A 20553-nucleotide genomic window follows, 5' to 3' on the forward strand; every position below is an offset into this window, starting at 1 on the left:
ATCTGCTAGGACACTGTCCAGGCCCTTTATATGTATGGTGATTGGAAAGACTCAATGCCTGATGCACCAGTGCCATAGTTGTAAGCTTAGAGCACACAGTGTCCGTGACACTTCCCCCACACTGGCAATTGATGTATGCTTGGGCTGTGGTGTTCTCCAACTGAATTTGGATTACTTTGCCTTGTAGTAGTCATAGGAAGGCCTTCATTGCCAGCAACTCCAGGAAGTTGATGTGCAATTGAGCCTGCTAAGGGGTCCACTTGCCCTGAATTTGATGGTTCTCACAGTGGGCACCCCAACCCAGCAGAAACTCATCTGCTGTCAACCAGATTGACTGTGATGCAGTCTGGAAGGGACTCACTCTAGGAGATTCTGGTCATTCACCAAGACAGTGCGTGTAGTATTTGTGATGGTATCTCTAGATGCTTGCGCTGGCTGTCTCTGTTTGGATGGAAATCTGACAGAAACCAAAGTTGCAGCTTCCTCATTTTCAACCGTGCATGGCTAGTTACTGTGTTGCAGGATGCCATAAGGCCCAGGAGTTGTTGGATTAGCTGAGTCGGCTTGTTCCCAATGCGAACAAGTTTGTTCAAGTGGCATAGATCCATGATGGGGCAGATTCTTCCATCCCATTTTGGAATCTGAAAATAGCAGGAGTAAAAACCTTCCCATCTGTGCGTCCACCGCACAAGGGTGATTGCACCCTTCTCCAATAACTCCTTCACTTCCTCCTGCAATGACAGGGATGGTGGAGTGAACTTAATTCCCATAAAGTATGGGGTCATCTTGAATTCTATGGCATATCCTGAGGATATGATATTCAGGACCCAGTGGTTCGATGTTATGTGGTGCCATGCAGGGGCATGGTGTGCCAGTTTGATGGAGTTGTCCACTGGCGGAAGAGATGGAATTGTGAGACTGCTGGAGGTGCTTGCCTGCCAAGATATTAACACCCCTGGTGGCGGGAAAGGGAGGGAGTTTAGGGGTGTCAGTGGGCAATCTTGTACCTTTAAGGTGCTTCTGAGGTTCTGCTTGTTTGGTTCATTGGGACTGATTGTTCTTGCCCTTCCCTTGGTATGGACGCTTATGGTATGGATTATACTGTTTTCTACTTAGTGCTGTATGAAGAAGTAGATGTTGTAAAAGCCTTTGTAGTGAATTTGGATTTTTTAAGTTGCTCCATGGTGGAGTCGGTCGCTTCATTGAAAAGGCTCTTTCCATCAAAGGCAAAGCCTTCAATCTCCTCCTTCATGTCACCTTGAAGATTTGTAGACCACAGCCATGCATGTCTTCTTTGTGTGACTGCTGCCATTAAGAAACGAGATTCTAACTCAGCAAGATGTTACGCTGTGCTTAACTGCTGTCTAGTAAGCTCCACTGACTTATCCAATGTTTGCTGGAATTTTCTCTTGAATTTTTCTGGTGACAAATTATCCAAGTCTCTTTGAAGGGACTCCCATAAACTGTGATTGTACTTGGCTGTGCAGGCCAAATAATTCGCTATTTTAATGGACAAACAGGAAGTGAAGTATTTTTTTCTCCCTAATAGATCTAATTTCCTTCTCTCCTTATCAGATGGAGTTGTGTGTTGTCTCCCCAATTTCGATGAGGTGGTGCAGTCGATAACCAGCGAGTTTGGTGCTGGATGTTTTAAGAGGTGTTATCTTTCTCTTGTATACAATATAAACTTTCTAGTCGCTTAGAGGCAGGAGTGGATGTATGTACTACCTCCCAAGCACACTTCGCTGCCCTGGAGAGTACAGGCAGAACAGGAAGAGCCGCAGGCTGAGTGGCTTGCGATTTGAACATAAAACTATACACTGGGTCATCTATTGTGGAAAGCTCAGACTTCAAATCCAAGCCTAATGCTTCTGCCATAGCCCTCACATGCTGATGGTAAGCTTTCATCTCCTCATTCGGAGAAACATAGGTGGAGGGCGGCACATCAGTGGGAGGATCCGCTAAGCTATCTGCATCTTCTGGATCGGATTCAAAATCAGAGGATCTATGGTGGTCTGATGGAGACCCAATTGGAGATGAAGGAATACACGTTTGGGTTTCTGTAGCAGACTTCATTGATGGAGATTGCACCCGTGTCTGGGTACCTATCTCCCTGAGCAGTGGAGGAGTAGTCTGCATTGTTTGAGACACTCCAGCTGGTGCCAGGGTCTGTGCTGACTCAGAGGCAAATGTAACAGGTTTGTTTGGAGCATCCCTACTCGCTAGAGTGGCAATCGGTAATGAGGAAGAAATTGGAGTGTATGACTTTGGTGCAAATGATTTCCATGGTCTTTCACCTTGATAATCATAAGGAGCACCAGGACAGCATGACCTCATGGATGCCTCAGCAAGGGCGGTGCCAGCTGCTGATGCATGGGAGAAACCACAAGAATGCCAGGTTGAAGGTGAGCAGCAAATAAGGTAGTCTGAAGATGAGCTGGTGGACCTGATAAACATAGGCAAGCTCCTTCAGTACCTGAAAGGAGAAACCCCTTGAATGCTGACGTAGATGGAGAACTAGAAGAGGAGTCTAGAATCAATAACAATGTGTGTGCAGTTGTAGGGTCAAAGCCAGAATCCCTGTCCACTTATTCTTCCCCTTCATCAATATCGAATGCAGGCATCGGCATTTGGCACCATGGGGAGACTTGTCTCGATGCCGACAGCATCGAGTATGTAGAGTCAACGTTGGGAGTGGGAAGCGTGGTGTCAGAATCATTGTTGTTGATGGAGCATCACGTTGGTTTTCAGTCAGCGTCAACGGCACTGATGAGGCGACTGGCATCGGTGCTGGAGACAATGAGCAAGCCCTCAATGTCAACCATGTTGGTGTCGGAGGGTGGTCGGCATCGAGAGGATCCGTCATTATCAGTGACTTCCTCGATGTTGAGGTCTTGGAAGGGGAGCCTTTGACTTAGGTGCTGGTATTGAAGATAGCTGTTGTAGGTTCAACAGAGAGTTTCCATTCTCATGTTAAGTTGGTTGTTTTAGACTTTTTTGGTTTGGTGTTGAAAGATCAGTGGTCGATCATTTAGTCGCAGACTTTGTGGGCTTCGGTATCGAGCCTGGAGTACGAAAAGTCAATATTGAGGTTTGTAAGCTTTTGACGCTGAAGGTGTGCTTGTCGATGTTGAAGGTGATGTAGAAGATTTTTGAGACTTTGACATCGTAGGGGCTTTCGGTGGTGTTTTTGAAGACCAAGTCGATCAGCAGGGTTTGTCCCGAGTCGACGGGCTTAAAATATCATCGTAAATGGCGGCACGAAGCCGAAGAGCCCAATTCTTACATGTCTGTTTTGAAAAGGACAGACAAATTTTGCAAGTAGACATGTTGTGCTCTAAGCAAATGAGACACAACTCATGGAGATCTTTAGAGGGGAGTTTCGCTTTGCAGCCACACCTCTTAAAGCTCCATTTCTCCTCAGCCATATCAATACGCATAAGCAGAGTCTGTTCTGAAAGTCAAAAATGCCAATCATTGTCAGTCAGCCAGAAATAAGTCAAAAAACGCCAGTCGCTGTCTATCAGCCAGAAATAGGTCAAATTCCAAAATAACAGACCTTTAAAAAAAAACAACCAACAAAACAAGATGATCTCACAAACTGAATAACGCTGAAGAACTATTCCGACAAGGAGTGACAGACCAAGGTCCAAACCCAATGGCGGTTGTCCCAGCCTGCCTTTAAATAGCATGCTGTAGGTGTGGAGATGGGGCTTGGACGCCTTGACGAACTGCGGCATTGCTACCGCATGGTTTCTGCACAAGCACAGAACCCATACTTATGGATCTCGACAGATCTCGATCCAGATCTGACACTTTCCCTCTCCAAGCTTGTTCACCAAAGGTGTTTTCCTGCAACAACTACTCCACTTGCTTTGATTGTGCATTTATTTATGTAGAAAAATGACTAATCAAGGGCATGCTGAACTCTCAACAGAGGGCCACTTACTTTACTCCAGAACAAGTAAGCATGTGAACAAAGGCAGGATAAGTATTCTGGATATAGAGTAGTGAACAAGCATATATGATTGACATACTCTGGATTCCAGAATTTGACCAGAAGTTCTGAAGAGTAACTCCTGGGGCAGCTCAAAAAATGACCGCTGCAATTGTGGTGCCACTGTGTACAGCCTCCACAAGGTGATGCTGGTTCCTATAAGCAGCACCACTGCACAAGCACCTCCTGGATCGGAGCTCAGCAGCTTTAGGCAGTGCCTGAGGTCATTATGCAGGAGCTGTTAAAGATATGAATCAGTCCACATCTCTAGCTGGCCAATTGTCTACAGAGACCAGATGTGAAAAGCTTTTCAATGGTCTGTCAATCTTTTATATGCAATCTGCTTTCAAATACTTAGTTCTTGTCTCATCTGCAAAAGGTGCTTCCTCTACTCAGTCATTCTTGCCTTTCTTATTCCCTTTATAATTCACAATTCTTAGTCAGTTCATAGCGTGACTTTAAAATTAAAGCCAGATTTGCGATTAGAAAGGGCCTGGGGAAAACCTTTAAGAGATTCAAATGAATTTATAAGGTAATGGGTGGAGAGAGGAGAGAAATTCATTAAAATTAGGAGCTTGTTGAATTTGGAATCTTTTCCTTTTCCTTTCTTTGCTCTTACAATTCTACATACTCATGTTCAGGTTCTTCCTTTGTAAGGCTTCCCACCTGAAGGACTTTCATGTTACCTGGTCTCTGCCTCCTCTATTGATACTGCAGGATTCTATTACTTTCATCTCTCATTTATTCTAGGCCATTTTACTGCCTCACATTCCTTGTGCCTCCATCCCTGCTGAAACCTTTAAGGCTATTTAAGCTATCATTCAGCTCTTCTGCAGAAAACTACCAGGCAGCCTCACACAGGCAATATCACCTGAATACCTCCATTTAAAGACTAGTATAGGATCCTCTCTATAAAGCTGTTTGTCACTCCACTCTAAGGGTGTATAATAGTACAAACCATGGCATTCCAACTAGGTAACCGAAACAGAGATGGGTCTAAATACTGTTTAGGCCATTAACTGTTCATGTTCCCTACCTCCTACCAGGCTTTACCTTTGTTTCTAGGCCTCTCTGGTGCCTCAAGAGGCCATAGCTGATGCAATTGCAGAATCCCCGAGACTCTCTCATTAGTTCCGAACTTTAAATGGTATCTTAAGTACCTGTGCAAAATCTCCCAATACTTGAGCACTCCCAGTAGTTTTCCTGATATGGCCAGCTATAGAGAAAAAGTGGAGGTTGTGTTGCATCATTTTAAGATGTGGCCCATATCATTCATTATCTGATGCTTCTTCAGTCTTTCAGTGCTAGAGACTAGGACAAGGGCAAAGATATGGATCCTTAAGTCCCTGTTGCCTTAAATCAAGGACTGTCTCAATCCTTCAGATCTAGGTTGGGTGTTTGTCCCATATACCCTGCTAACCGAGCAAAGAGGCACCTTTTTAAAGTGGTGGTTCTCTTTATTTAGCAGGGGGAAAGCAACTGGCCCTATCCACCCCCAGCACAGCATGCCTCCAGTGGCTGTTGCTGGGGTCTATCTTATTTTTCTTTTTTAGATTCTGAGCCCTTTGGGGACAGGGAGCCATTTTATTTATATCTATATAAACCGCTTTGGGGACTTTTGTTGAAAAGCGGTATATAAATATTCGTTGTAATCGTAATCATATATGTAGTATTTTAAGCTAGTGGATTCTGTGAGAGTCAGTGTGGGCCAGAGCAGGGCTGCACAATCTTGTCCAGTCACAATGGCCAATAGTGGGGGATGGTGGGAGTTGTAATCCAATAACAGTTGTGGGGCACAGCTCTGGATTAGAGGGTTGGACTAGGACCAAGACAACCTGGGTTTAAATTCCCTCTGAACCAGGGCTGCTCAACTTCAGCCTTCCTGCAGATGGTGGCCTACAACTCCCATAATCTCTATTGGCCACTGTGACTGGGGATTATGGGAGTTGTAGTCCAAACACAGTTGGGGGGGGATTGAGCATGCCTGTTCTCAACCTTGAAGTCCATTAGGTGACCTTGAGCCAGTTACTATCACTCAGCCTCACCTTTCACACAGAGCTGTTGTGAAGACAAGATGGGGGAAATTGGGCATGCTGACCAGATAGGGTGAGATAAGAATGTTGAAAATACTACTACCACCACCACCACCAGTACTACCTCAGCAGTGATACATGTCTGCTCCTCACATGCTAGGCATGACAGTTATCCCTGAGCTCAGTCTATTTCAAGTCATCTCAGGGTCTTGATATGAAGTGAGAAAAAGGGGCATATGTAAACTAAATTCGTAAAAGTCGTGGGTACTGAGAGAGGTTCAGCAGTGCCCATTAACTTCTCTGACCTAAGATCTGCATATTCATCCCTTCTTTGTTACTTTTACAGACTCCAGAGGAGCTTAGTGGCATTATTCATTGGAAAATGGCCTGAACTAATGGGCTGCACTTTTCAACTCACAAAAACAGAAACATGACAGAAAAGATACGTTGAAAACAATGCTTAGTGAATGGAAGAGCCTTGCTGGTGCATGGTTCGCCCTTCGTGATTCCACTGCATGGAGATGCATCCCTCTGCTTTGCTTCACTTGTGCTGCAACAAAAGGATATCAAGAGGCTAAGAGTTGCCATGAGATCTCAGGCCAATAGTTCAAGTCTAGTTCAGTGTTTTGCCAAGTGCTCGGGAAGATGCTGCACAGAAGTTCACAATCTGGGGGTGATCCAGACAGACAGACAGTGGCCATTCCACCAGCTTGCAGTCCCTGATGAACCTATCTTCTATGCATTTAGCTAATCATTTGAAGGACATCCATACCAACAATATTAAATCAAAATAATTACAGATATCTTTACTGTCCTTACTGAGCAGGTGTATAAAGAGAACCCAAAAGCACCTGGTATTAGGGATGTGCATGGAACCGTGGCAGGGAGGCCTGAAGGTGGGAGGGGTGCAGTCTTAAGAGCAGGGGAGGGTGCACTTACACCCCCCCTGCCGCTCCCCCCCCCCCGGTGTTTGTTTTGTGAAAAGCCCATCAGGGTCGCAGCATACCTCCCTGCCACCCCGTTGCCTCCATTTTCTGGATATGACTGGAAGTGCGTACACCAGCATGGGCGCAGGTTTGCGTGCAGGCATGCATGCACAGGTGCAGAGACTTCCGATCATATCCAGAAAATGGGGACAACAGGGCCGCAGGGATAAGTGCACCCTCCTGCGCTCTTAAAGCTAGACACTCTCGGCCGTCAAACCGGTGGAACCGCTGGTTCTTTGAACCGGTTCGGAGGCCCATAAAGCGCCTTTGAACCAGTTCCATGCACATCCCTACCTAGTTGAGGGCTTCTAATCAAGGCCTTGTATGTGCAGTGATTCCACATAGGAGCACAGAATAGGTACAGAGGATTCTGCTCCCTGAGAATCTCCACTTTCATATTTAAACAAGTAAGTGCTGCTGCTGCTGCACTGGCCTTGCCAGACTTCAGTTGTCAGCAGTCCCAGTGAGTGAGGATAAAAGCAGCAAGCAGAAACGACATCAAACGTCAGAGCTTGGACTCATTCTGTCTCCATATCATTACTAACATGCGTACCAAGCAACTTCAAGTATGTCAAGAAGGGAGGCGTTCAGGGAGTGGCCATAGCTCAGCAGCAGAGTACACGCGTTATGTACAGAAGGTCCCAGATTCAGTACCTGGCATCTTCAGCAAGGGGCCCTGCCTGAAACCCTAGAAGGCTGCTGCCTAGCAGTGTGGACAATTTGTTGCAAAAGAGCAACAAAACTAACAAACTCCTGGGGGAACTGTCAAAAGGATGCTTAGGATGCTTAGGAGAGGAGTGCTGATCTTGTGGTAGCAAGCATGACTTGTTCCCATAGCTAAGCAGGGTCTGCCCTGGTTGCATATGAATGGGAGACTTGATATGTGAGCACTGCAAGGTATTCCCCTCAGGGGATGAAGCCGCTCTGGGAAGAGCAGAAGGTTCCAAGTTCCCTCCCTGGCAGCATCTCCAAGATAGGGCTGAGAGAGATTCCTGCCTGCAACCTTGGAGAAGCTGCTGCCAGTCTGTGAAGACAATACTGAACTAGATAGACCAATGGTCTGACTCAGTATATGGCAGTTTCCTATGTTCCTAAGATCTTGACAGGATAAAACATGGGCAAGATATAAAGTCAAACTGTTACTTCAATAATAAAGCCTGTGTAAGAATGATAAAACTATGTGCCCCATGACCACTTTAAAAATGCCTATTCATTTCATTGGCGGAGGGGGAACAAGCCATGCCTAGCTGCGCCAGGAATAAAGGACTTAAGGTGGGCACTATCACCTTCTGCACCAGTAAAAGGTAAAGTGTGCCGTCAAATCAATTTCGACTGCTGACACCCACAGAGCCCTGTGTTTTTCTTGGGTAGAATACAGGACGGGTTTACCATTGCCTCCTCCCACGCAGTATGAGATGATGCCTTTCACAAGATCATAAAACACACCACCACATGGTGTTCTTCCAGCAGTGCAGACAGATATGCTAGCACAAATGCTTGGCATAAGAGTGCCAGTCTTTTAAACAAAAGAACCTGCCTTATAGAGATGGTCCATCTAGCCTAGTATAAATCACTGGCTATACACTGGCTGGCAGCAGTTCCTCAAGGTGTCAAGAGTGGGTCTTGCTCAGACTTCCTACATGAGAACCTTTCAACCGGACACACCAGAGACCTGCATGCCCATGCTCTCCCATTGAGCTATGACCCCCTCCTTTCAAAGTGGTTAAGAAAACAACATCGGCATTAGGGAAATTAATTTCATTAAAACTAGCATTGAAAGTGATGATGCTATCCATTTAGCCAGCAATACAAAAAGCTGAACATACAATCCAGTCCCATTGCCAGGCATGGCAGACCAAGAAAGGCCCATGTAAACCTTATCATAGAAAAGGTGGCCCTGATATACAGCCATTGATACTTTTCTCATGAAGTCAAAGCCAATCTGAATTAACATTTCTAACCCAGAAAATTCTGAGTTTTTAGTTCAAATTGTGTAAGCTACCCTGAGAGATTTTAACCTGAGAGGCAGGATAAAAGTATTATTTATAAATAAATAAATTGATGTGTATATTTAGAATAAAGTTTCCACATGTACAGGTGAAACTCGGAAAATTAGAATATCGTGCAAAAGTCCATTAATTTCAGTAATGCAAATTAAAAGGTGAAACTGATATATGAGACAGACGCATTACATGCAAAGCGAGATAAGTCAAGCCTTAATTTGTTATAATTGTGATGATCATGGCATACAGCTCATGAAAACCCCAAATCCACAATCCCAGAAAATTAGAATATTACATGGAACCAAGAAGACAAGGATTGTAGAATAGAACAATATCGGACCTCTGAAAAGTATGCAGTATACTGTGCTTGATTGGCCAGCAAACTCGCCTGACCTGACCCCATAGAGAATCTATGGGGCATTGCCAAGAGAAGGATGAGAGACATGAGACCAAACAATGCAGAAGAGCTGAAGGCCGCTAATGAAGCATCCTGGTCTTCCATAACACCTCAGCAGTGCCACAGGCTGATAGCATCCATGCCACGCCGCATTGAGGCAGTAATTGCTGCAAAAGGGGTCCAAACCAAGTACTGAATACATATGCATGCTTATACTTTTCATTGGGGGGGCAGGTTTCATGGCAGCGGTGGCAGGTTGCTGTACTGGTCTAGTGTGGTCCCTCACCTGATCCGAGTACATGAAGCTCTTCGGAGTTCTCGTATCAGCTGCCCCGCGCACTCCGGCTCTCTGCTGGCTGCCCGCAGCAATGCTTTCCGGAATGTATGTTGGCATTTCCTCTGACGAGATTCTGCCCGCTCCAGGCGGCAGAGGTGCTTGTATTTCTGCTGAAAGTAAGTGCAAAGTTGGGACACGCGGGAACTCCGGCCGCTGGCATCATCATCATCTGGCCTGTGAGATTGTGGGGGCAAAAAAATAACTGATAAAGTAGATGGTATCTAAGGCTCACATCATTATTAAACAAACAAGCCCAGCTACATTCTCTTCAGTTCCACACAGATATAGGTTGAACACAGGGAGGTACATTTCCCATTTCAAAGACTGAGGATCTTTACATTAAGAAGTTTCTTAATTTCCACTATTGGAGAAGTCATCAATTTAACACCAAACCCACTTTGCTTAGCACACAACCATGTGTCCTAATGTGGAATGCAGTGAAAATCACAGATATTTTAGCATCATATGTAAAGTATAAAAATGGTGCTTCCACATGTCCACCCAGGATCTTGGAGGAGATGGCCCCTTCTTATGCATCTTACCTGGCCATTTGTTTCCTTTACAGTCTTGGGCATCAAGATCCTCTTAAAAGTCAAGCAGCCAACTGCTTCCTGCTGGGCCTCCTGGCTTTCTCCCTTTGCTATGTACATCTCAGTCAGTCCTGGGCTAAAAGAATTATGCTTGCTCACCTTTGTCTACACTTAACCAACTTCTTCCCTGCTTCCTACCACTAATATTTCCTTTCCCTATTTTCCTTCCTAAAGGATCAAACTGCTTTTTATTCCTTCATCACCTGTTGGCCCCTAGTAGACAAAACGCATTTGTAAAAGAGGTGCTGGGAAAGGATTTTGTTTTTCTCCAACAGTAACACATCTTCTGCAAAATGCAACCATGAGCAGTTGCCAAGACTGACCCAAGGAGATTCACGTATGTAGTGTGTACACACACACACACACACACACACACACACACACACACACACAGCTCCCACTATAACTTCCTGCTACACTATTTTAGGTGCATCCAGATTAGCTGGCTTTCAACTCAGAAAAGGCTTCTCTATGGCACAAAATTCATCTTCAGCTCTGTCCCCGCACCCCCTGCTATGCCCTTTCTCTACCCATTTCTGTGACATGCAATAACTCAGTACAACACTGGTCTGAAATATGCAAACTGTTGGAAACTCTTGCAAGTACAGTATAGCCAAACAGAGTAGCAGCACAGAGGGCCAAATTAGATGCAACACTTATTTGTGCGCAAACAACATGCATGCAAAGGCCAGATCTGGATTAGAACCCGGTGGGGGGGGCGGGGGACAAGAGAAGTGAGTTTTATCTTGCACTCTACTGCTGTGGTCCTGGTTGAGGGGCCCTCTGTACACAATTTGCCTTGGAGAGGAGAAGTTTCAGTTGGCTTCAGTTCACAGGACCTCCAAGTCTATTCAAGAGGTGTCAGTTCTCAACAGCGTCTCGCTCTCTCCCATGCAAGAAAGTATAAAAAACAGCTTGACTGGCATATGATTTTCTGTTTGGTACATACTTACTGTAAGTACCTAATGGCGCAGCAGGGAAATGACTTGACTAGCAAGCCAGAGGTTGCCAGTTCGAATCCGTGCTGGTATGTTTCCCAGACTATCAGAAACACCTATGTTGGGCAGCAGCGATATAGGAAGATGCAGAAAGGCATCATCTCATAATGCGCTGGAGATGACAATGGTAAACCCCTCCTGTATTCTACCAAAGACAACCACAGGGCTCTGTGGTCGCCAGGAGTCAACACCGACTCGATGGCACACTTTACCTTTACATACTTACTAATTCTAGTGGTCCTACTAATATGGACTTACTCATTCCTTTCATATCTGAGGGCTTCTCTGATGGACCATGCAACCTGGTATGGTGAGGTTTGCTCTGATTCCTCCAATTCTTCTCCACTATCTTCAGACCAGTCCAACCCTGGAAAGCATGAAAGGAAATGAACACTCTCAGTCTTCCTCAAGTATCCCTGAAATGTGTTAGTACACAAGATATGCATAGTCTGCCTTCTTCAGAAACAAAAATTGAACCAATAGCTAAGCAGAATAGATTGCTGTGGTACCACTTAAAAACCCTCATCTTGGTCCAGAATCTCATTTGAACTTGTCATCAAAAATAATATCCTGCAGATCTGGAAGTCTCCCCCACACAAAAAAGAATATTAAAAGGCTGTTATGATCACATGGAGGATGGTTCTCCTCTCTTCTGCCTAAACAGCTGCAGTTCTACATCCCCTTGCCCAGCCAGTCCAGTTAATTCTGCTTTGTTGCGATTGGGTTTAGGAGCATTGACTTTTACTGTCAGTGTAGGATGTGAGGTTGATTATCTTATGCTCATGCAATGGAGAGAACAGCTGCATATAAAGGAGATAACCCAGAGGTAGGAATGTCTCCAAGGTGGCAATACAGCCAACTAGTAGGTGAGGCCCATTGTTGATTTGACAAAGTCATTTTACGTAGAGGCCCTCTACGTAAAAGAAATCCAGGAGGCCCTTTAATATCATGGGGTAACTTTTGCAGAAACCGTGATATTGGAATACGAATACAACAAATATTTATACACCACTTTTCAACAAAAGTTTTCAAAGTGATTTACATAGACAGACAGACATTTTTTAAAGGCTCCCTGTCCCCAAAGGACTCACAATCTAAAAAAGAAACATAAGATAGACACCAGCAACAGCTAATGTATTGCTGAATGCTGTGCTGGGATGGATAGGGCCAGTTTCTCTCCTCCTGCTAAATAGGAGAATGGCCACTTTTAAAAGGTGCCTCTTTGCTCAGTTAGCAGGAGAGTGTTTGACCTAATCCCAAAAAATGTGTTGGGTTCCTTAGCTAAACAATCCACTCTTGTGGTGAATTTTTAAATTAATGTGCTTGCAAAAGCCAAGTAAAAGAACAGTTTGAAATTTGTAGGATTTCAACTGCAAGCAGTATTCTTTTTATTGAATTACCACCACATATGGTGAAATTGAATCATCATAAATTTGAATCTGAGAAAGATCTTCTATTTCTCTGGCATTTTGGAATACTGAGTATTAAAAATCTGTTCGGAACAATAACAGTTCAGAAATAATATTCAGAATTTCTTTTAAAATTTAAAAAAAACCAACCCGCAACCAAAAAAAACCCCAACACCCAACCTTTCCCCTAACATATTACAGCATAAAAAGTAGTGCATTAAGCTAATTTCAGTGGCAGGATTGTTCATGCAAAATTTGGTATCTGTAGGTAATGGGGAAGTTATAGAGCTGGTCTTGTGGTAGCAAGCATGAATTGTCCCCTTTGCTAAGCAGGGTCCATCCTGGTTTGCATTTGAAAGGGAGACATGTGTGAGCACTGTAAGATATTTCCCTCAGGAGAGGGACTGCTCTAGGAAGAGCATCTGCCTGCTTGCATGCAGAATGTTCCAAGTTCCCTCCCTGACATCTCCTAGATAGGGCTGAGTGTCTCCTGCCTGCAACTTTGGAGGAGCTGCTGCCAGTCTGTGTAGACCAGGCCTGCTCAACTTCGGCCCTCCTGTAGATGTTGGCCTACAACTTCCATAATCCTTGGCTACTGGCCATTGTGGCTGGGGATTATGGGAGTTGTAGTCCAAAAACAGCTAGGGGACCTAAGCTGAGTAGGCCTGGTATAGACCGTACTGAGCTAGATGGACCAGTGGTCTGACTCGGTATATGGCAGCTTCCTATGTCCTCAAGTATGACTTTTTTCACACAAACCAACCAACCAACTCTTCAAAATATATAATAGATGGACTGCTCTACATGCAAGCCACGAAGTTTGTGGCAGTTTCATCAATCTTTTGTGAAAGTGATATATCTACAGTTTCCATTGCACTTTCTGTTACTTTGCATTGCAGATCTTTGCTTCTACATTTACAGTAATATTTTAATGAGTATCTGTTTATTGCAGGGATTCAGTCATGATATAGTATGCAGAAAGGCTTATCTATACTCCATTGTATCCTTTCACATAAAAGCATGTATTTACAACCACACAACTGCACGCAGCTGTGGTTACCAATCTAATCTACGAAAGAGTCACTAAACCCATTAAACAAAATGCAAGATGTGACCAATCCTCCACCTACCTAAATGTGGAAACAGATCAGCATCCAGCTGCTGTTTCTGAGTGCACAGTTTCACCAGTCTCTGTAGCCGGCTCATACAGGATGAGTGCGGAGAGAAGGCTGTGGCTTTCATGAGGATCCTGTCAGCCCTGGGTGGGTCTGGGGCAGGAGCCCTCGTGGGGGGCAGGAGAGGCAGAGGTCTCTTGTTTGACAACTGCCTGGCTTGTGCTATAGTGTGTGTGGTGGGCGCCACTCCCTGCATTGGTAGGCTGGTGTTCTGAGGTTGAGGTGACTTGCAGACTAAGCCCTGCGGTAGCCCTGCTGGCTTTAAAGAAGTTGGTAAAGGTGAGAGATGGGAGTGCTGCTGCTGCTGCTGCTGAAGAGGCTGTTGCTGCTGCTGCTGCTGCAAAGGTGCAGGAAGGGGGCTAAAGTGCTCTTGGCGAACTTTCAGAATCTCGGTCTCTCTGTGGCGCTGTCGGTTTTGGGCTAACTTGCTCTGCAATTTTTTCTTCACGGTTGCCCCTTTCTTGAGATCATCATCTTCCTCATTGAAAGCAAAGGGGTCTTCCAATTCCGCTTCCAGGTAGTGGAGAGGAAGCCTGGCCCCTGGCGGAGAGAGGGACATCCCATCCAGGCCATTGGGCATCTTCAAGGCCAGCGGAGGAACTGTCAGACTGAAGGCCATAGAATCCATCTGGTGCCGAACTTTTACCTCCTCTATCGGGTCACTCTTTTTCTTCCTTTCCTTTTTCGGTATAAAGCCAAGAACCTGTAGGTGACTGTTGCAGTACCTATGAAACGCAAAATGCATCAAAATCATTTCCCCCCCACCAGCTCACAGGCATGGAAGTGTTAGAAATCAAAAACTGAAGAACAGTTCATCAACAAATGGCTCAACTGGGGAAAGCAGATGGTTTCTATTCATATTTGTGAGAAATACCAATGAGCAAATTTAAATAAACATGCTATGATCTATTACAAACTTTCAAAAAATAAAACTGTGATTTGCATTTTTTTTTAACATTAGCTACATTATAGCCACAGATATAAATTACTTCCAATTTAACATGCAGAATGGAACATTTGCAGAATTAAAGTCTGCATTTAAAGGAAGCCCATTTATAGGGGGGAAATATGACATTAAAGCACAACAGAAATCTTTCAAGGCAATCTTATTCTTATCCTAATAAAAATAGCTTTGTTAGGTTTGACACATTTCTGTGGGAAGGAAAGCTTGCATCTCTAACATACCAATCTTGTGCCTGAAGAGGAGGCAAAGCACAAAAATTACAAGGCTAATTTAATTCTCCAGGGCAGAGAAGACAGCTTAAAGAACAAGAGTGTTTCCCCTTCAGTGTTACTAAGCCAAAGAACAAAAAGGCAATACATTTTTTGTATGATGCAAATCATTCTAAACCTGAAAATATCCCTAGCTATAACACGGTAGAGTACCTGGCCTCATGTTATTCCAGGTCTCAGAATTGGACAGAGCAGAATTAAAGGTTAAGAAAATATTGACTTGAGGGCTATCTGTCCCTCAAGAGAGCTGGGTCAACATTCCATAAAGCAAGGAATAGGCTTAAGCACCATCATAAGCAGGTCATGCTTGTGCTGTAAAGGCAAAGATCATTCTTTGCTCTCCACAAGACAGACAATCTTCCCTCGCATGCTTCAAAACACCTATGGCCTGGTGAATCACAATAACCCGGATTTGATAATGAAGCTGTCATAACCAACCAATCTTTTAGCAATCAATAGTTGACTATGATGGATAAACATACACACAGCACAACTTTTCTTTACTTTTCTTAAAACTTCCAAATAGTTGTCCTGAGGAAAGAGACAGAGGCATTGGCATACACACACACACACACACACACACACCCCAGGGGGCTATTCTCATGAACAAGCAAAACCAGGTTAAGGGAGCCAAGATGAGTGAGAACCACTGGGCTCGAGGGTGGCTCCACGGTGGCAAGCCTGCCTAAATAGCAACCCTCTTAAACTAGGTTAATGGAGCAAGCACTCTGTTAACCTCATTTTTCGGATTGTGTGTCTGCCACAGCTGCTTGCAGCCGCGGTGGACACACTCGGGGGGATCCCAAAAAATGTACCACACACTCATGCGGTGCATTACTGGGGTTCTGGTGGCGGGGCGCCGTGCAGCGGCGCTTCCCTTCCCCTGACCCCCAGAGCTGCTGAGCAAGGCGTGGGCAGATGGCTGGAGGACCGAGGGAGGATTATCTGCAGGAAGGTAAGCGCTTTCGGGCTTCCTCTCTGCAAAAGAGGGTAGCCCTTCTCACTTGATTGTGAGAAGAGCTTCCATGAATCACAGAATCTGGCTTCAAAGAATCACTCTTTTCACTTTTAAAAAAGATTGTGTTTCCAGATCTCATGGTCTTGGAAAACGCTTCACAGGAGAGTCGGTTGAAAACCGAGAGTCGGGTGCTTTCACAAAGTGACTCCAAACACCATTTAGTCTGGAATACATCAGTTGTGATAGATGGGACAGAAAGCAGAAAATAAACATTGTAAAATGTTATTCATATTCTAGTCAACATAGATTCTTTTGTTCAATTTATTAAAGCAGGAAATGTAAAAAATATTAAAATGTCAATTGAGCAAATTGTGGGTCTGGAAGGGGGCAGGGTTTGGGCTGTGACCAGGGAAAGGAACTGCCTAACATATTCTCACAGGCCACGTTACTGCCCAGCAACAATCCATGACTCCTGTGCCATCTACTACTGACTATATGCACTCTTTTCCAGTCAAAAGCCCCGTATGCCTAACCAAGAGAGAACCAAACCTGGCATTTTCAGACAACATTACTGACTTTGCTGATGTTGGATAGAATTGTGTCTACAACAAAATACATTAGTAAAATAAATTCTCCAAATAATGCTCACAGGTGGAGAGCATTATTTGGAGAATACACTTGCAGAATTTAGTTTCCTGATTGCAAGATTTTGATTTCTCACGTGCAGCAAACTAACATAGCTGAAAATAATCCTTTTGTCTAACACTGGGGTTCCCAACTTTAGGTCCCAAGATGTTATTGGCCATTGTGCCTAGCAAGGATGGAAGCTGTCATCAACAAACATCTGGGAAACCAAAATGGAAACCCCCTAGTCAACCACCATCTTTCTTTCCAGTCCTCAGAATAGAGAACCCCACTTTCAGTTATAATCTAAATAAAATGAATTCTGAGGACAATCACCCACCCCATTTTAATATATTTCCAATTTTGAATATCACTACAGTGTTTCTTAATGTAACTGATATTCCTTACTTCTTGCTTCCTATTACTGTAATACAATGCTTCATACCTAGATAACCTTTTTTTTAAAGTAGCATATTAATATTCTAAATAATAATAATATTAACAACATGCTGGATTCCACAGGCAATATCAAATTCTACAGCTTTTCTGCACCTGAACAGAACTGCAAAATATACTTAACCTTTTTAATAGAAGAACTATTAACCTTGTTAATAGTACAAATTCTACATTTATGCATACAATGTTAAAAATAAAATGTTATGGTACTGCTACTTCTCTGAGGAGAAAAATCACTTTCTGCCCAAATGACCTTCATTCAGTTGTTCTGAGAATAAAATGAAAAACTGTATCCCTGTGCCATTGGTGTAGGACTGGAAAACGAGCCAAGTGAAGAGCCCAGTTCTATGCTCTGGCACAGCGCAGATCGGATATAGGGCAGCTTCACATATAAGGGTGGCAGTAAGTTGGTGGAAACAGAGATTTCCAGGGAGCACACTCTCCCAGCACAAGCTGCAAGTTGCAGTCATTTCGTGACATCTGAAGCCCCCAATGTTGAGTTGCCTATGTTGGGTTCTCTCCACCAGCTGGCATTCTTCACCTAACTTCAACTCTTGATTACTGATGCTGGGTAGATGTTGGGTGGAGAAGAGAACCTGACACTCGCAATCCAATCTTCGGCTTCAGATGTCATGAAATGATCACAACTTGTGGCTTGCACTGGGAGCGTGTGCTCCCTGGGAACCTCTGGTTTCCGCCAACTTACTTGCCACCTTACCATGCCACCAACTTACTACCCAGTGTTCCCTCTAAGGCATGTGCATGTGTGCGCACAGACAAGTTTTTTGATCTCGCTCAGGTTGAATCAGGAAGGCCCCACTCTGAATGCATGTGCATGCGCATTGCCTTAATATTGCTGCCCAGAACAAAACTCATTCCACAGAGATGAAAAAAATTAGAGGGAACACTGCTGGGGACAGTTTCACATGTCTGTAATACCACCTAAGAGGACCTAAAATCACTTTACTCTTGGACTCCCTTCCTTCTCCTGCCTGCTCAGGCACTTAGGGAAGGCTCCTACCCAGCACAGGAGTACAATACCTTATGTTTTTCAGGGCAAGTAGCATAGTGGACACTGGTTCTATGTCCGAAGGTCTGTGCTGCTTTCATTGGTTCAACTTTGCACCAGCCAAGTGCTAGGGCAAGGACTTTTCTCCTGCATTTAATGGTAAGTGGGGCAGGCTTATTCAGCCCCACCCACTTTCCATGTGAAGATGGTAACTGTTTCAGTGTGGACCTCTGCTTGTACTGCAACAGTGGTAGCATGGAACAGGGTTGAATGGCCCACAAGCAAAATAATGATAATTTGATTTCTCACTTCTTCTCTACAAACAAGAGTCCCTTTACATTTATACCACAATATCAAAAATCTATTCTATAGATTATTTCTGAATCCAATAATATAACCATCTTTAGTACTGAAAGCACAGCAAATACTGCTAGTATTTCAGTTCTTCTCAACATGTTTTGCCTTCAGAGGAAGAATGCAGGATATGTGTGCACACATTTGTTTATTTTAGCACCTGAAAGCAGAACTACTACACCAGAATACTGGTCTCAGCATGGCAACTATCTCATCTTCAATAGGGGCAAATATTGAATATTTTTAAATAAAGATATTTAAAAAGAGGCAGCTATGGAATAAATCTTAAGCACTTGTTCCCAGCTTCTTGGCATTTTCTCCAATTTCTTAGCTGCACAGCCCAAAAATTCAAATTACTAAGAACCTCCATTTTTAAAAGTATCATTTTTAGCTTCTGTGGTTGCGATGGTGTTTGAAGCTTTTCAACAGAAAACATGTAAACAACTCTGGTGTTCAGAGAAAAGAGCTTCTATGCTTTATGGATATATTGGCCCTTTTTCATGGCATCCAGCTGGCTTCCTGATATATACATAGCTCCCTTCTTCTCCAATGAGCAATATGTCTCAAAAAAGAAAATCATACTTATTATTTATTTTGTTGGATCTGGTTCTGACAAAGTGTGACTATCTATTACTTTTTTCAAGCTTTGACATTTTATTTATATCCTGATTTTCCTCCAAGGAAGTAAAGATGTTGTACATGGTTAAGCAAGGTGGTCTCCCGTCCCAAACACTGACTAGAAGATGAAGGCAACTTCCTTGTTAAGAAATGCCTTTAAATCATGCCCTAGGCCCGAACAGATAGGGGTTTTTTTTTAACTGCAACACATGACTTACCTACGGTCCTCAGATTTGGGGATTGGATTGGTGCAGCGTTGGCTATTGTACTTGGCCACATATTCACATTGCTTGAAGGGGGCAGTCTTGTCCTCCAGAACGTGCCTGATACAGAAGGCGTAGCCGTTAAGACGCCTCTGTTTGCACAGTTTGGGGCTGTAGGAGCACAACGGCTTATTGTCAACCTCAGAAAAGTGTATGTGTTTGCCTTCATACATCACGTGACTCTTTTCCTTGTGAACATCAGCTGAAAGAACCAAGAAACACAGACAAAATAAGGTAAGTTTCAAAGTCGAAAAAGAAGTAGCAGTTTCAGTTTTAATCTATTTGGAGGGAACCAATTACCCGAATTTAAATCTTCTGTACCATGTCAATGTTAGCAGGGAGCCCCACGGACACTACTATCCTGGAATGATGATGATTCAAGATGAAGCAGATTGTCTAAGAAAAATATCACAGAAAAATTCTGTTAACGATGACATGTGGGAGAAAGAGAACTACATTGCTTATCGAGTACAACTGAATCTATCTAATCATCACAGAACTATTAAGCTGGAATGCTAACCTAAAACTATGTAAGCAAATTGTTTTGCACAGGATTAACTCTGAGAATATCCATTCTCCAAAAAGAGTTTGCTCTGGTGACTTCTACTAGCTAGGTATGGGAAAGCACTCACTGATGTCTTCTGTTCCACGTATGTTGCAATTCTTAGAACTTTTTGAGCTCCATAGGTTCTTCAGAAACAGCAGGATTCAACTAGTCATCTAAGGGCCTAACTGCACATAACATACAAATGGCTGGAACCAAACTTAATGGCTTCTCTTTCTTTCTTTTAACCGTTTTATTTTGGAGGAGAACATTTGGAGCACATCAATGCTGGGTGAGGGAGGAAGTGCTTAACTATTTCCCCAACTGCTGTTTCTCTACCCCAAATTGCCCCTCCACTCTGTGTGCATGCACATGCATGTGCAAAGGTGCATACACACCCCTTATCCTATTTAACACAAACTAGTTCATTCATTTCGTACTCCCCAGCTATTCTCAAGTCTAACCTTTTCTTCTTCTTTCATCAGGTGTACACGCAGTTACATCACAGACATGGCTGTTACAGCCAATGTGGAAAAATTCAACAGTTAACCAATCCAAGAATTGGAATA

General features: G+C 43.8%; 1 protein-coding gene across 2 annotated transcripts in view; it reads right to left on the reverse strand.

Annotated features, from left to right (window-relative positions):
- Positions 1-20553, reverse strand: part of INO80D (INO80 complex subunit D) — a 71172-nt gene that overhangs the window by 29738 nt on the left and 20881 nt on the right. Inside the window, exons 2-7 of one of the 2 annotated variants that reach the window (XM_053282821.1) lie at positions 19762-19836; positions 19396-19642; positions 13881-14650; positions 11600-11708; positions 9703-9927; positions 6477-6580 (exon numbers count right to left, since the gene is read on the reverse strand). In XM_053282821.1, the coding sequence (XP_053138796.1) occupies positions 6477-6580; positions 9703-9927; positions 11600-11708; positions 13881-14650; positions 19396-19613 (1426 nt within the window). In that variant the 5' untranslated portion in view covers positions 19614-19642; positions 19762-19836. Of the gene's footprint in view, positions 1-6476; positions 6581-9702; positions 9928-11599; positions 11709-13880; positions 14651-19395; positions 19643-19740; positions 19837-20553 lie in introns of both variants that reach the window. The other variant, XM_053282820.1, reaches the window with a different exon arrangement.

Source organism: Hemicordylus capensis, chromosome 1, assembly GCF_027244095.1.
Source record: "Hemicordylus capensis ecotype Gifberg chromosome 1, rHemCap1.1.pri, whole genome shotgun sequence".
Classification (NCBI taxonomy): domain Eukaryota; kingdom Metazoa; phylum Chordata; class Lepidosauria; order Squamata; family Cordylidae; genus Hemicordylus; species Hemicordylus capensis.